General features: G+C 43.9%; 1 protein-coding gene across 1 annotated transcript in view; it reads right to left on the bottom strand.

Moving 5' to 3' along the window:
* The window catches only part of LOC114589697 (uncharacterized), a 65,823-nt gene that overhangs the window by 42,962 nt on the left and 9,099 nt on the right, over window positions 1-13,762 (bottom strand). Inside the window, exon 2 of the mRNA XM_077920804.1 lies at window positions 6,652-7,596. Coding sequence (XP_077776930.1) covers window positions 6,652-7,596 — 945 coding nt within the window. The remainder of the gene's footprint in view (window positions 1-6,651; window positions 7,597-13,762) is intronic.

Here is a 13,762-nt window from a genome sequence, read left to right as displayed (position 1 = left end):
ATCCCGTGAGTGCAAAGCGGTGGGTCAAGTGTGGGGGTATTGCAGCTCCTTCATCCTGGTTACAAATAAGAGACATGGCCTCTCCCTGAAGGTTCTCTCTCTCTCAGACACACACACACACACACACACACACACACACAGAGAGAGAGAGAGAGAGAGAGAGAGAGAGAGAGAGAGAGAGAGACACGTTCCTCTGCATGCACACACAGAAGCGACGGGTGGGGTGGGGGGGTTGCTGCTGATTCAGCCTCTTTGCAAAGAAGAGACGGGGGCCTCTCTCTGAAGGTACGCTCTTTCTCACTCACTCACATACCCTTCCGCACGAAGAGCCCTGTAGTTTGATCAATCCCATCTAGTCCCGCACCCTGTTAGAATCATAGAATCGTTGAGATGGAAGGGGACCCTGAGAGTCATCTAGTCCAACCCCCTGCAATGCAGGAATCTCAGCACTGTCTCCTCATGGTGGCCAAGCCTGCAAGGAGGATGGGAGCTCCAGAGCATCTCTCCCCTCCAGCGGCTTCCGGGAACTGCTATTCAATTAAGCATAAGAATAATATGATAACAACATTATTTATACCCGCTCATCTGGCTGGGTTTCCCCAGCCACTATGGGAGCTCCCAACAGAATATTTTTTAAAAACCAATGAAGCATCAAACATTAAAAGCTTCTCCATACAGGGCTGCCTTCAGCTGTCTTATAAAGAAGCAGGATCAGGAAGTTCTTAATGTCTGATAATAAAACTAAAAATAATAATAATGATAAATTTTATTTATACCCCGCCCTCCCTGGCCAGAGCCGGGCAACACCAGTAAAATTGCAGTAAAAACATAATGGGGGGGGGACCAATTAAAAATACAGATAAAAATGCAATTTAAAATGCAGCCTCATTTTAAAAGTAGCCCATAAATCAAAACCATAAGGGGAGGGAAACATAAAGGTCAGACTAAGTCCAAACCAAAGGCCGGGTGGAACAGCTCTGTCTTGCAGGCCCTGCGGAAAGATGTCAAGTTCCGCAGCACCCTAGTCTCTTGTGGCAGAGCGTTCCACCAAGTTGGGGCCAGTACTGAAAAGGCCCTGGCCCTAGTTGAGACCAATCTAACCACCTTGAGACCCAGGACCTCCAAAATGTTGTCATTTGCGGACCTTAAGCTCCTCCGCAGGGCATACCAGGAGAGGCGGTCCCATAGGTAAGTGGGTCCTAGGCCGCATAGGGTTTTAAAGGTCAAAACCAGCACCTTAAACCTGACCCTGTACTCCACCGGGAGCCAGTGCATTTGGTAAAGCACTGGAGCCTAGCCACGGCATTCTGCACCCGCTGGAGTTTCTGGGTCAGCTTCAAGGGCAGCCCCACATAGAGCGAGTTACAATAATCAAGCCTGGAGGTGACCGTTGCATGGATCACTGTGGCCAGATCAGGGCGAGAAAGGTAAGGGACCAACTGCTTTAATACGGTGGAGATGGAAAAACGCCACCTTTGGTGTGGCTGCAACCTGTGCCTCTATGGAAAGGGAGGCATCAAAGGTTACACCCAAGCTCTTGACAGAAGGCGCTGGCACTAATTGAGCCCCCGCAAGAGATGGGAGTTGGGCCCCCAATCCCATGTTGTCCCGACCCAACCAGAAGACCTCTGTCTTCGAAGGATTTAACTTCAACCGGCTCCCACGCAGCCATCCAGCCACAGCTTCCAAGCATCTGGTCAGTGTGTCCGATGCCAAGTCAGGGCGGCCGTCCATCAACAGATAAAGCTCGGTGTCATCAGCATATTGATGACAATCCAGCCCAAAGCTCCGGACAATCTGGGCAAGGGGGCACATAAAATATATTAAAAAGCATCAGGGAAAGGATTCCTCCCTGTGGGACTCCACACACCAAGGAGTACCGCAGTGACAACTCCCTCCCTAGCACCACCCTCTGTCCCCGACCTGAGCTAAAGGAGAGCAGCCATTGTCGGACTGTGCTCTGAATCCCTACGTCGGCAAGGCGGTGATCCAAAGGTTCGTGATTGATCATGTCAAAGGCTGCTGACAGATGTAAGAGAATCAGCAGTCCCGACCCGCCTCAATCCAGCTGTCTATGGAGATAATCTGTTAGGGCAACCAAAGCTGTCTCGGTCCTGTAACCAGGGTGAAAGACGGACTGAAATGGGTCCAGAGCCTATGTTTCATCCAGAAACCTACCAAGCTGTTCGGCAACTGCTCTCTCAATTACCTTACACAGGTATGGAAGATTCAATTGTTGTTGTTTAGTCATTTAGTCGTGTCCGACTCTTCGTGACCCCATGGACCAGAGCACGCCAGGCACTCCTGTCTTCCACTGCCTCCCGCAGTTTGGTCAGGCTCATGTTTGTAGCTTCGAGAACACTATCCATCCATCTCATCCTCTGTCGTCCCCTTCTCCTTGTGCCCTCCATCTTTCCCAACATCAGGGTCTTTTCCAGGGAGTCTTCTCTTCTCATGAGGTGGCCAAAGTATTGGAGCCTCAACTTCACTATCTGTCCTTCCAGTGAGCACTCAGGTCTGATTTCCTTAAGAATGGATGCGTTTGATCTTCTTGCAGTCCATGGGACTCTCAAGAGTCTTCTCCAGCACCATAATTCAAAAGCATCAATTCTTCGGCGATCAGCCTTCTTTATGCTCCAGCTCTCACTTCTATACATCACTACTGGGAAAACCATGGCTTTAACTATACGGACCTTTGTTGGTAAGGTGATGTCTTTACTTTTTAAGATGTTGTCTAGATTTGCCATCGCCTTTCTCCCAAGGAGCAGGCGTCTTTTAATTTCGTGACTGCTGTCACCATCTGCAGTGATCATGGAGCCCAAGAAAATAAAATCTCTCACTGCCTCCATTTCTTCCCCTTCTATTTGCCAGGAGGTGATGGGACCAGTGGCCATGATCTTTGTTTTTTTGATGTTGAGCTTCAGACCATATTTTGCGCTCTCCTCTTTCACCCTCATTAAAAGGTTCTTTAATTCCTCCTCACTTTCTGCCATCAAGGTTGTGTCATCTGCATATCTGAGGTTGTTGATATTTCTTCCGGCGATCTTAATTCCGGTTTGGGATTCATCCAACCCAGCCTTTCGCATGATGAATTCTGCATATAAGTTAAATAAGCAGGGGGACAATATACAGCCTTGTCGTACTCCTTTCCCAATTCTGAACCAATCAGTTGTTCCATATCCAGTTCTAACTGTAGCTTCTTGTCCCACATAGAGATTTCTCAGGAGACAGATGAGGTGATCAGGCACTCCCATTTCTTTAAGAACTTGCCATAGTTTGCTGTGGTTAACACAGTCAAAGGCTTTTGCATAGTCAATGAAGCAGAAGTAGATGTCTTTCTGGAACTCTCTAGCTTTCTCCATAATCCAGCGCATGTTTGCAATTTGGTCTCTGGTTCCTCTGCCTCTTCTAAATCAAGTCTTTAACCATGGCAACCCTTAAAACCCTTATTTCCCTCAGAGTTACAATTCACCAAGTTCTCTGTGATAAGGAATAGATAGTGAAGCCACTCTACGTATTATATCTCTGAGAGGGGAACAGGGAGTCTCCTCTCAGAAAACTACAGCTCCCAGAATGCTTTGGGGGAAGCCATGACTGACTGAAGGGGTACTAGAGTGATTTAAATGTGGTGTGGATGTGGCCCTCGAGGGAGAAGGCAAGCAATCAGGAGGTAAGTGGGAACACAATGGAGTCCACGGGGGCCATTTTGCTCAGCAGCCTCCAGTGCCATTGTGTTCCTCCCAGGGCAACACAGCACTCGTCCCCACTGCCTGCCTTCTGAGATGTGGGGCCATTCCCAAGGGCAGCTTGTGACACAGCGTTGTAGGGCAAGGCTGTTTCAAGGGAAGGTGGGAAAATGCATTTCTGCCGCATAGCAGCCTGGATAATTTGTGGAGTGGGCTGTGAGTTTTTTCCCGTTTTCTCTTCAGCGGTGTCTCCCAAATACATTTCTGTTCCAAGCAAGCAATCAGAATTCATTACCCGTCCTCTTGCAGACAAGGCCTTGAGAAAGATTCTTGTCAAGATGGCAGTCTGGCAGTGGATTACCTGCCACTCAGATCCATATATACCTCCATGGGGTTAACTCGCCCCCGCCCATCAGAAATAATGAGAAAAAAATCATGATAATTTATGTGATCTTTGAATCAAATACATTTACAGGCAAAAGCAGGCTGTGGGGGCCAGGGGTTGATTCTAGGATTAAGTCTCCTGGGTCTACCTAGCAATGGTTGATCTTTGCCTTAATTTGTAACTCAATGCCTGGAACATCCCACTGGCATTTCGTTTTAAATGCTGATAATGTTTTATTGCAGATTTTTTATTATTATTTCGGTATCTCATTGTTAACAAAGTATTTTTATACATATGAAGAGCAGATCTTGGATTGACAAAATTATGGTTTGTAAAGTAAAAAGATTTTTAAAAAAGGTTTTGTTTATCTCTGTTCTGAAATCTGCTTTTAAAGTAAAGTGTGTCAATATATTTGGGTTTGTTTATAAAGCAGAAGTGACCAGCTGCTCCTGGAAGCTAAAAATGAGCTCTATATCAACAAAAGTTTTACCTATAATTATTCATAATGAAAAGTTGTAAGAAACGTGAGCTTTTCCACCCTTGAGCTTTTGAACTACAACCCCCATCAACCTTGGCCATACAGGCTGAGGTTTATGGGTGTTGTTGCCCAACATCTGAGCAACCCCATGTTGGATATCCCTGCTCGAAACTTTTTTTATTTAATTTCTATTCCACTTTATATTTTCAAGAAAAACCTCAAAGCGGTTCACAGCATATTAAATCAATAAAACATAAATAAAACAACCTGAAAAATGTGAAATATAGAATATACAGTCAAAGCAACATAACAGAAAACAAAAATATTATCTTAAAGATTTCAAAATAAAACAGTACAAAGGTTGACGACAGAATTCATATTTAACATAGTAGAGCTGGGTGAGTCTGGGCCCCACCCCTTTGGCCAGGTGGAAAAGACCTTGCAGGGAGTGGTGGACTTTACACCTCACAGCCGGGCGATGTTCCTCCGGCCTCATGAGCAGCCTCTTTAATGGGACCCAAGTGTGTTTAAGGTTGCAATTAACTTAATCTTCCCTAGATCTACTTTCAGCAGAAGCATGTGCCACTCCCACTGCCCATCTTCAAACTCAGAGTAGCAAGCACATGTATCCTGTAGGTGCGCTTGGCTCTTCCTGTTCAGCGTCACTAAAACTCTCCTCCCCCCACCCCCTCTCACGAAACGACAGCCTCCTTTTAAGCACCCTGACAGTTATTTGCTATTCCTCCACCATTGCTCTCACAGTGCATGTGCAATACACACGCTTCGCTCTAGGGCCTCCTGAAGCATCTTACGCGTCAAGACAAAGGGACGCTCTCCTGCCAAATGCACGCTCACTGATTACAGGCGTGTACTCGGGAGAAACACGAACTAGCCTTGCATGGAAAAAGCATCCCCTCTACTTCTCTACCCTTCTCTCCCCCTCCCCCCTGGCCTAGTCCCACACTTTCTCCCCTAAACCAAAACCTAACCAGGGACCCAGCTGAGGAGAGCTGCACCGAGGCATTTGTGGGAAAATCCCCCTCCCAGGATTCTTCCCGGGAGCAGGAGGACTGTATAGATTTGGAAAAGTGATTTGAAGAGGAACATAGTTCAGAAGGCAGAAGCTGGGAAATACTGGATGGGGAACAGCTTGCAGAAGAAACTCTGGAGGGGGGGAGAGTTAACAGATTCACTGTCTCTGGAAAGCATCCATCCGCTCTCCCCAAGGTCAAGGAGAGCAGCGAAAGTGGCAGGAGAGAAAACACAGAGGGAACTAGCTCAGATTACGAGACGCAGAAGTGGCAGGGGTGACTAGGGATGTGAGGGACTGGACCTCTTCATTGGGAGCACCGCCATTCCTAGAAGACGGGTTCTTTGTCCCCTTGCTGGGATCATTAAAGTTTCTAACTGGTAAGAAGACTCCTTTTCCTTTGTTCTGCTTATCTACGACCAAGGGGAAGGAAGGCAATTCCCTGAAGCCTGAAAGATGCTGATCCACAAGACAAGGGCAGCGCATCATTTTGGCAGTGATGGGTGGAGTCAAAACTCAACAGATTCATCACACGCCTTAAGCATTCCAGATTCACACTCTCCCCCTGGATAATCTAGCAACAACTTGCAACTTCTTTTGTACATCAAGTATATGTGACCTTCATTACTTTAATACATATATATGTGTATACAAATTTAAATACAAACACAAAAACATCACACGGGTTCCATGTATTTAAAATTGATTTCTACCTTTATGAGTTTCTTGATGTAAATTAAATAGTGAACATTGAGTGCAACGTTGCATACATTTATATGGTTTTTCACCTGTGTAAATTTGCTTAGGAATATTAAGGTCTCCACTCTGTCTTAAGCTCTTTCCACATTCCCTACATCTGTGGTTTCCCCCCCTGTGTGGGTTAGCTGATGTTTCCTAAGGCCTCCACTTTGACTAAAGCTCTTTCCACACTCCATACAATTAAATGGTTTCTCCGTGTGAGTTCGTTGATGTATTCTAAGGTCTCCACTACGACTGAAGCTCTTTCCACATTCCATGCATTTAAATGATTTCTCCCCCGTGTGAGTTGGGTGATGTATTCTAAGGGCTCCACTTTGACTGAAGCTCTTTCCACATTCAATGCATTTAAATGGCTTCTCCCCTGTGTGAGTTCGTTGGTGTGTTCTAAGGTTTCCACTTTGACTGAAGCTCTTTCCACATTCAAGACATTTAAATGGTTTATGCCCCGTGTGAGTTTGTTGATGTATTCTAAGTTTTCCACTTTGACTGAAGCTCTTTCCACATTCAATACATTGAAACGGTTTCTCCCCCGTGTGAGTACGTTGATGTATTCTAAGGGCTCCACTATGACTGAAGCTCTTTTCACATTCAATACATTTAAATAGTTTCTCCCCCATGTGAATTTGTTGATGTATTCTAAGTGTCCCACTTTGACTGAAGCTCTTTCCACATTCAATACATTTAAATGGTTTCTCCCCTGTGTGAGTTCGTTGGTGTATTCTAAGGTGACCACTACGACTGCAGCTCTTTCCACATTCGAGACATTTAAACCGTTTCTCTCCCGTGTGAGTTTGTTGATGTATTCTAAGGTCTCCACTACGACTGAAACTCTTTCCACATTCAATACATTTAAATGGTTTCTCCCCTGTGTGAGTTTGTTGATGTATTCTAAGGTTTCCACTTTGACTGAAGCTCTTTCCACATTCAATGCATTTAAATGGTTTCTCCCCTGTGTGAGTTCGTTGATGTATTCTAAGGTCTCCGTTTTGACCAAAGCTCTTTCCACATTCAATGCATTTAAATGGTTTCTCCCCCGTGTGAGTTCGTTGATGTATTCTAAGTTTACCACTTTGAGTGAAGCTCTTTCCGCACTCCATGCATTCAAACGGTTTCTCCCCCGTGTTAATTCGTTGGTGTATCATCATTTTTCCACAGTGACTAAAGCACATTCCACATTCCCTGCATTTAAATGGCCTCTCTGCTCTTTCCACTGATTTCGCAGACCTCTCCGTAGAATCCTGACCATCATCTTCCTCACCTGTTTGGGGCAGGGAGAGAATCCTGTTAGACTTTTAGGAAAGACAATAAATGAACTGAACACACGTCAATCCCCATGTGCACCTTCTCTTATTTTCACTCCCTCTCCATTTTCAACTGTCTCCATATTCCAAATTTTTAGGAATGCAGATGAGATAATGGCTAGAGAAACCCATGATCACTCCATTCACACTTAAGAAAGCACCATCATTTTATAGTAGAGATCTACGGTGGAACTGGCTTATAAGACACATCTCTGTCTTTTTCTTTTTCAAGTGAGGAAATGATCACAGGCTCCAATAGCAGTCTCTCCTATGAGTAAGAAGTAAAACTGAAGTGTTCTTATACCACATGTAAGTGTAAAATCATTGCAATATATTAGAACCTAAACAAAGCCTTCTGCATCAGGCAAAGACCCACCTAGTCCAGCATCCTGTTTTCACAGTGGCCAAGCAGAAGCCTGTGGGAAACCAGCAAGCAAGATTTCAGCCCAAGAGCCCTCTGCCCTCCTCTGCTTTCCAGAAACTAGTATTAAGAAGCATTATTGCCTAGGACTACGAGGGCAGAGCACAGACACCAGCCTAACCCATTTTTTCAAGATATCCAAGTTGCTGGCCGTCACTGTCTCTTGTGGGATGGAAGACCATAGATTAACTATGCTTCTGTTTATTCATCTTCTGCAGCCCATAAAGGCTCATAAATGTATTATGGCTTAAGCTTTTGTGAGCTACAGTCTGACATTGTGGAATCTTGACTAGGAAAGCTGGTGCCACTATAAACCCGTGAGTCTTTTTGTCGGGTTTTTGTACTTATTTTGAACTTAAGTCTTAATCTGCAAAGGACTGCTTTGAATACATGGGTTGCCCTTGAATGGAGAAGAAGAAAGCACCTTGCTCGCATCTGGATCCCCTGGGAGAGGCGGTGGATCCAGGGATTGTGAATGAACAAGACCTCTCCCTTCCGTGCGGTGGGAGTGGGTGGGTTAAAAGTGGGGGAGAGACCTCCCCCTCCTGTCCTTTTGGGAAATAGGAGCTTTTGCCGTGAGTAAACAACTTAGATGGCAAGTTCTCAAGAGAAGCACTTTGGAGCCCTGCTTGCTCATGCTATCTGTGTGTGCATGTGTGTCTTTGGACCTAGAAGACAACATACACTAGTGGTCAAAATTGTGGAAACCTTGGAGAAGGTGTTTTTCTGGGGTTTGATCGCTCATAATACCCCCCTTTTTGGGAGTAATACCATAAAATTATATATCAACGGAAAGATATAGTGGTACTTCAGGTTACAGACGCTTCAGGTTACAGACTCCGCTAACCCAGAAATAGTACCTCGGGTTAAGAACTTTGCTTCAGAATGAGAACAGAAATTGTGCTCTGGCGGCACGGCGGCAGCAGGAGGCCCCATTAGCTAAAGTGGTGCTTCAGGTTAAGAACAGTTTCAGGTTAAGAACAGACCACTGTAATTTAAAGTACCACTGTAATTTAAAGTAGAATGTAATACAACAACTTTTAGGAAGGATTGCAACATAAATAAGCAGGACATTTGTCAATGTGTTATGTGATTGCAATCAAGTTGGTTGTGGATTTTTTTGTTCTTTCAGTTAGTGAACTTGTAAAATGTAATAAAATACAATAAATGTCACAAAGAGTTGACTTTGTGATTGCGGGCTTCCGGGCTGGATCATGGAGGAAATGGTGGCGCCCAGGGCTTTGTCTGAGTAAGACAGAGCCCTTAGGCGGATTTCAGGCCACCGAGGAGAGGTTTAGGGGCTAAAAAAAGCCCCCCGCACAAAACTCTGCAGAAGAGTGGGGCTGCAACGGGGTCCAGCTGAGCCCCAGGTCTCCCGTCAAACCGGCTCCCGCAGTTGCATCAGCAGCGGGTGGGGGAGGGGAAGACGGTCGAGGCGGATCTTCTGTTATAAGGTAAAAGAAAAAGAAGCTTTTGGAGAGGAATTTAAAAATTTGGACTTAAATTCAATTTGAACTTCAAAGTGAGAAGTATTAAAAATGGAAGCCGTACTTCTGCTATTCAGGGGAGAACCCTGCAGAGACGTTTTGTGAATAAGATGGAATGAGATGAAAGCCCCCAAAAATCTACATTACAGCCTCTGAGTGAAAGCAAATGTATTTTTAACCCTAAAATTCCTGCTTTGCTGAAAGAACAGGATTTGTAAATAGTTGCCTGTCAGTTTTGACAAGCTCTGCAATTTGAATATCCAACAACTTGGAAATTTTTGAGACATCCACCAAAGTCTGGCAGGATTAGACCCTGTGTAGCTGGAGGGGTGATAAAAAAGGAAAGTGGCCAACATATAGAGATTTGTTAATAGAAGAGGAGAAAGGTTTGAAATTTAAAAGTTATGAAAACTTGAAAGGTACTTTACAAAGTTGGTTGCATCACAGACAGAATAATGATCAATTTAAAGAAGATAATAAAAGGGGGTTCAGCTATACTATCTCAAACTTTCAAAAGGAAATTGTGGAGGGAAATACCAAATTATTGAAGAGAGCATATAACATTTTGCTATATGGAGAGACTTTAGATGAGAAGGTAAAATCGGCCCAAATAAAATGGGCTCCGGATGTTGGGCTTAATATACAGTTGGAGGAATGGGAAAATTTATGAAAACAAATGTAAAGTTTACAGATTGTATATCATTAAGAGAAAATTACAGTGGTACCTTGGGTTAAGTACTTAATTCATTCCAGCGGTCCGTTCTTAACCAGAAACTGTTCTTAACCTGACGCAGCACTTCAGCTAATGGGGCCTCCTGCTGCTGCTGCGCCGCCGGAGCACGATTTCTGTTCTCATCCTGAAGCAAAGTTCTTAACCTAAGGTACTATTTCTGGGTTAGCAGAGTCTGTAACCTGAAGCATATGTAACCTGAGGTACCACTGTATTTGAAAATGATATATAGATGGTATATCACACTGGAAAAACTGCAAAAATGTATAAAACAGGATCCAAGATATGTTGGAGATGTAAAGAGAAAGATGGTACTTTTTTCATTTATAGTGGGAATGCAAGAAGGTTAAAGAATACTGGGAAATGATATATAATGAACTGAAAAAAATGTTGAAAAAACCCTTTGTTTAAAAACCAGACTCTTTCCTGCTTCTAATTTTAGATCATGATACATGAGAGGGAAATTGGATATAGTTTATGTATGCGACAACAGCAACAAGAATTTTATTAGCACAAGTATGGAAAACAGAAAACGCCAACAAAGGAAGCAGTGCAAGCCAAGCTTATGGACTACGTGGAACTGGCTAAGCTGACAGAGAGAATACATGAGAGAGACAACATCAATTAAAAAAAAAAGTGGGAACCATTTATAAACTATAGAAAAAGACAGTATAAAGATATGGACTCTTTGGCAGGTTTTGACAACTATATAAGAAGCAAAATCAGCAGAGTATAGAATTTGTTTAATAAATCAATACGAAAATATGGGGGAAGCCAAAGAGGAGGGAGGGAAGAAATACGGATATAGAAATTGTTCAATTAAGATTTGTGGAAATTTGTTGTTATAATTTGAAAATTCAATAAAAATATTTTTTTAAAAAATGTGTTTTGCGATTGCTATCAAGTTGGTTGAGGTTTTTTTCATGTAGTGAGCTTGTAAAACGTAATAAAATTAAATAAATGGCGCAAAGAGCTGACTGGTCACCTAGAAAGGGATGTAAAATAGTACTATTAAGTGAACAAGGCTACAGTTCTGAAGATATTAGAAGAAAAATTGGCAGGAACTTAACCAAAGGGGGCATTTCTAAATTTTGGAAGAGGTATAAGGAGACACAGTCGCTACAAAATCAGACTGGGCTAAACCCATGTTAACTGGGCAGCAGAACAATGGGACAGTGTTATTTGGAGTAACGAGACCAAAATCTCACTTGGTAGTGATGGCATGAAATACGTGAGGAGAATCGGAGAAGATTTACATCCTATTTACATTGCACCTTCCGTGTAACACCCAGTCAGTGCTATGATCTGGGGCTGTATGACAGCAAGAGGTGTGGACAGAATTTGTGTCATTAATGGGAAAGTAAATGCCCCAAAATACATAGCCCAGACCTTAACTCAAATCAAAAATCTATGGAGCCGACTAAAGAAACTTGTTAGTCAGAAGCAACCCAGCAATAAAACCCAATTAATAAGGGAAATAATTTAATCTTAGTTTCACATTATTACAGCTGCAGAACTAAAAAGCTTACCTTACTCCATGGAAGGCTAAAGGTTACCCAGCTAAGTATTAACTGACACGGTGAGAATTTTTGTATATCTCTTTTATTGTATGTGTTTCACGTTTCTTCTTTATGACTGCTGTTGTAATAAATAATCCTTCATAAAAGTTATTGCATTACGTTTTTCATTAAATTATATCTCCATTGATATATAATTTTATGGTATTACTCAAAAAAAAAGTGGTGTTAGGAGCCATCAAACCTCAGAAATACACTTTTCCAAAAGGTTTCCACAATTTTGACCACTAGTGTACATATTTACATCACGTGATTACTTAAAGAGGGCATTTCTTTAAAATCAAAGGCCATTTCCACAAAATGGAAGACTTCTGAAGGCAGCCCTTTACAGGGAAGTATTCAGTGTTTTCAGTGTTTTTTATTTTGTTGGAAGCCTTCCAGAGTGACCGAGGAACCCAGTCAGGTGGGCAGGGTGCAAGTAATGATTTATTTATTTATTATTATTATTATTATTATTATTATTATTATTATTCCCTCCTTAGCCTGACCTGCTATGCATACTAATCAGAGACTCTGTCCCAACCACCCCCTTGAGCACAACAGGGCTTCCTATTTTTACTGCTATTCTTTACATTTCTATACTGCCCTTCCTCCGAAGATCACAGGGCAGCTTACAATAAAAAATCAGAGTTGAACAGCACAGTAAGAAATAAAAACGACAACCGCCCCCTTACACAACCACAAATGCAGGTGTGAAGGCCATAGATTGTTTAATGAGCCCAATGCCTGGGAGAAGAGGAATGCTTTCGCCTGGTGTCTAAAGAGAAGGAAGGACGGAAGGAAGGAAGGAAGGAAGGCTCTACATTGAGGTTCACTTCCGAGGGTCTTCTGCCAGTTCCCTCCCTGCAAGAAGCGAGGTTACAGGGAACCAGGCAAAGGGCCTTCTCGGAGGTGGCGCCCTTCCTTCCAATTTCAAATAAATAAACAACTATCTGACTTTTAGAAGACATCTAGAGGCAGCCCTGTATTGGGAAGCTTTTAACGTTTGATGTTTTATTATGGTTTATCTATGTTGTAAGCCGCACTGGAAACCCAGCCTGGATGGGCAGGTATTATTATTATTATTAACCTGCCCAGCAATGCCCAAGCCTCTCCCATTTCCCGCCTCCTTCCCTGCAACTCCCTTTGCACCAGATCCGTGCAGGAGGAAGCTTCTCTCTTTCCACAACGGAACCCCCCCCCCAATCCACCTTCAAGGCCCCCATTAAAAAGAGCAGCTCCCTTTCCTCCCTTCTCTTCTTCTCCCCGTCCCGGGGCTTCTCATCCTGGACCCCCCACCCCTTGCCAAGCCCCTTCCCTCCTTCCCCGTCGCTGGCTTTGCACTCACCCAAAATCCTGGCAGCGGCGGCAGCAGATGCAGCGACCCTGGGCAGCGGGGGCGGGAATAGGAGCCCCCGCCTGGGAGGCAAGGAGGGACCCCGCTTAATTAGGAGGCTTAATTAGGACGAAGCAGCCCCCTTCCCTCCCTCCTTTGCAAGCCTCGATTTTATCTCCGCTGATGAAGCCGGAAGTCAGGTGACTCTGGCGAGGAAGGAGAAGTTTCTCCCCCCCCCCCAGCCTCTTTCCTTTCCTTTCCTTTGATAACTGGGGGAAGGAAAACCTTGCAGGACCAGCCAATGGGGAGACGAGGGAGGGAAGCTGGGCTTCCAGTACAGGGAACATCAGCTACTGTGGACCTCGCCCTCTTGCAAGAACGTGTTGTAATCAATAAACTCTTCACTGCCTCACCCATTTGGTTCAGATTGTATTTCAAGGAGGGATCAAGGGTCTCATGACCCACTCTTGCAATGTAGGAAGCAGCTTACAGCAAAAAAAGCCTAATGACTCTTCTGGGTAAATGAATAAATTATTTTAATAAATATCTAAATGGAGAGCATATTTTACATTCTCATGTTCATGCAAACATGG

The sequence above is a fragment of the Podarcis muralis genome, chromosome 2 (genome assembly GCF_964188315.1).
Source record: "Podarcis muralis chromosome 2, rPodMur119.hap1.1, whole genome shotgun sequence".
In the NCBI taxonomy this organism is placed as follows: Eukaryota; Metazoa; Chordata; class Lepidosauria; order Squamata; family Lacertidae; genus Podarcis; species Podarcis muralis.
Note: the sequence above shows the minus strand (reverse complement) of the source record. Positions and strands in the feature narration are given on the sequence as shown.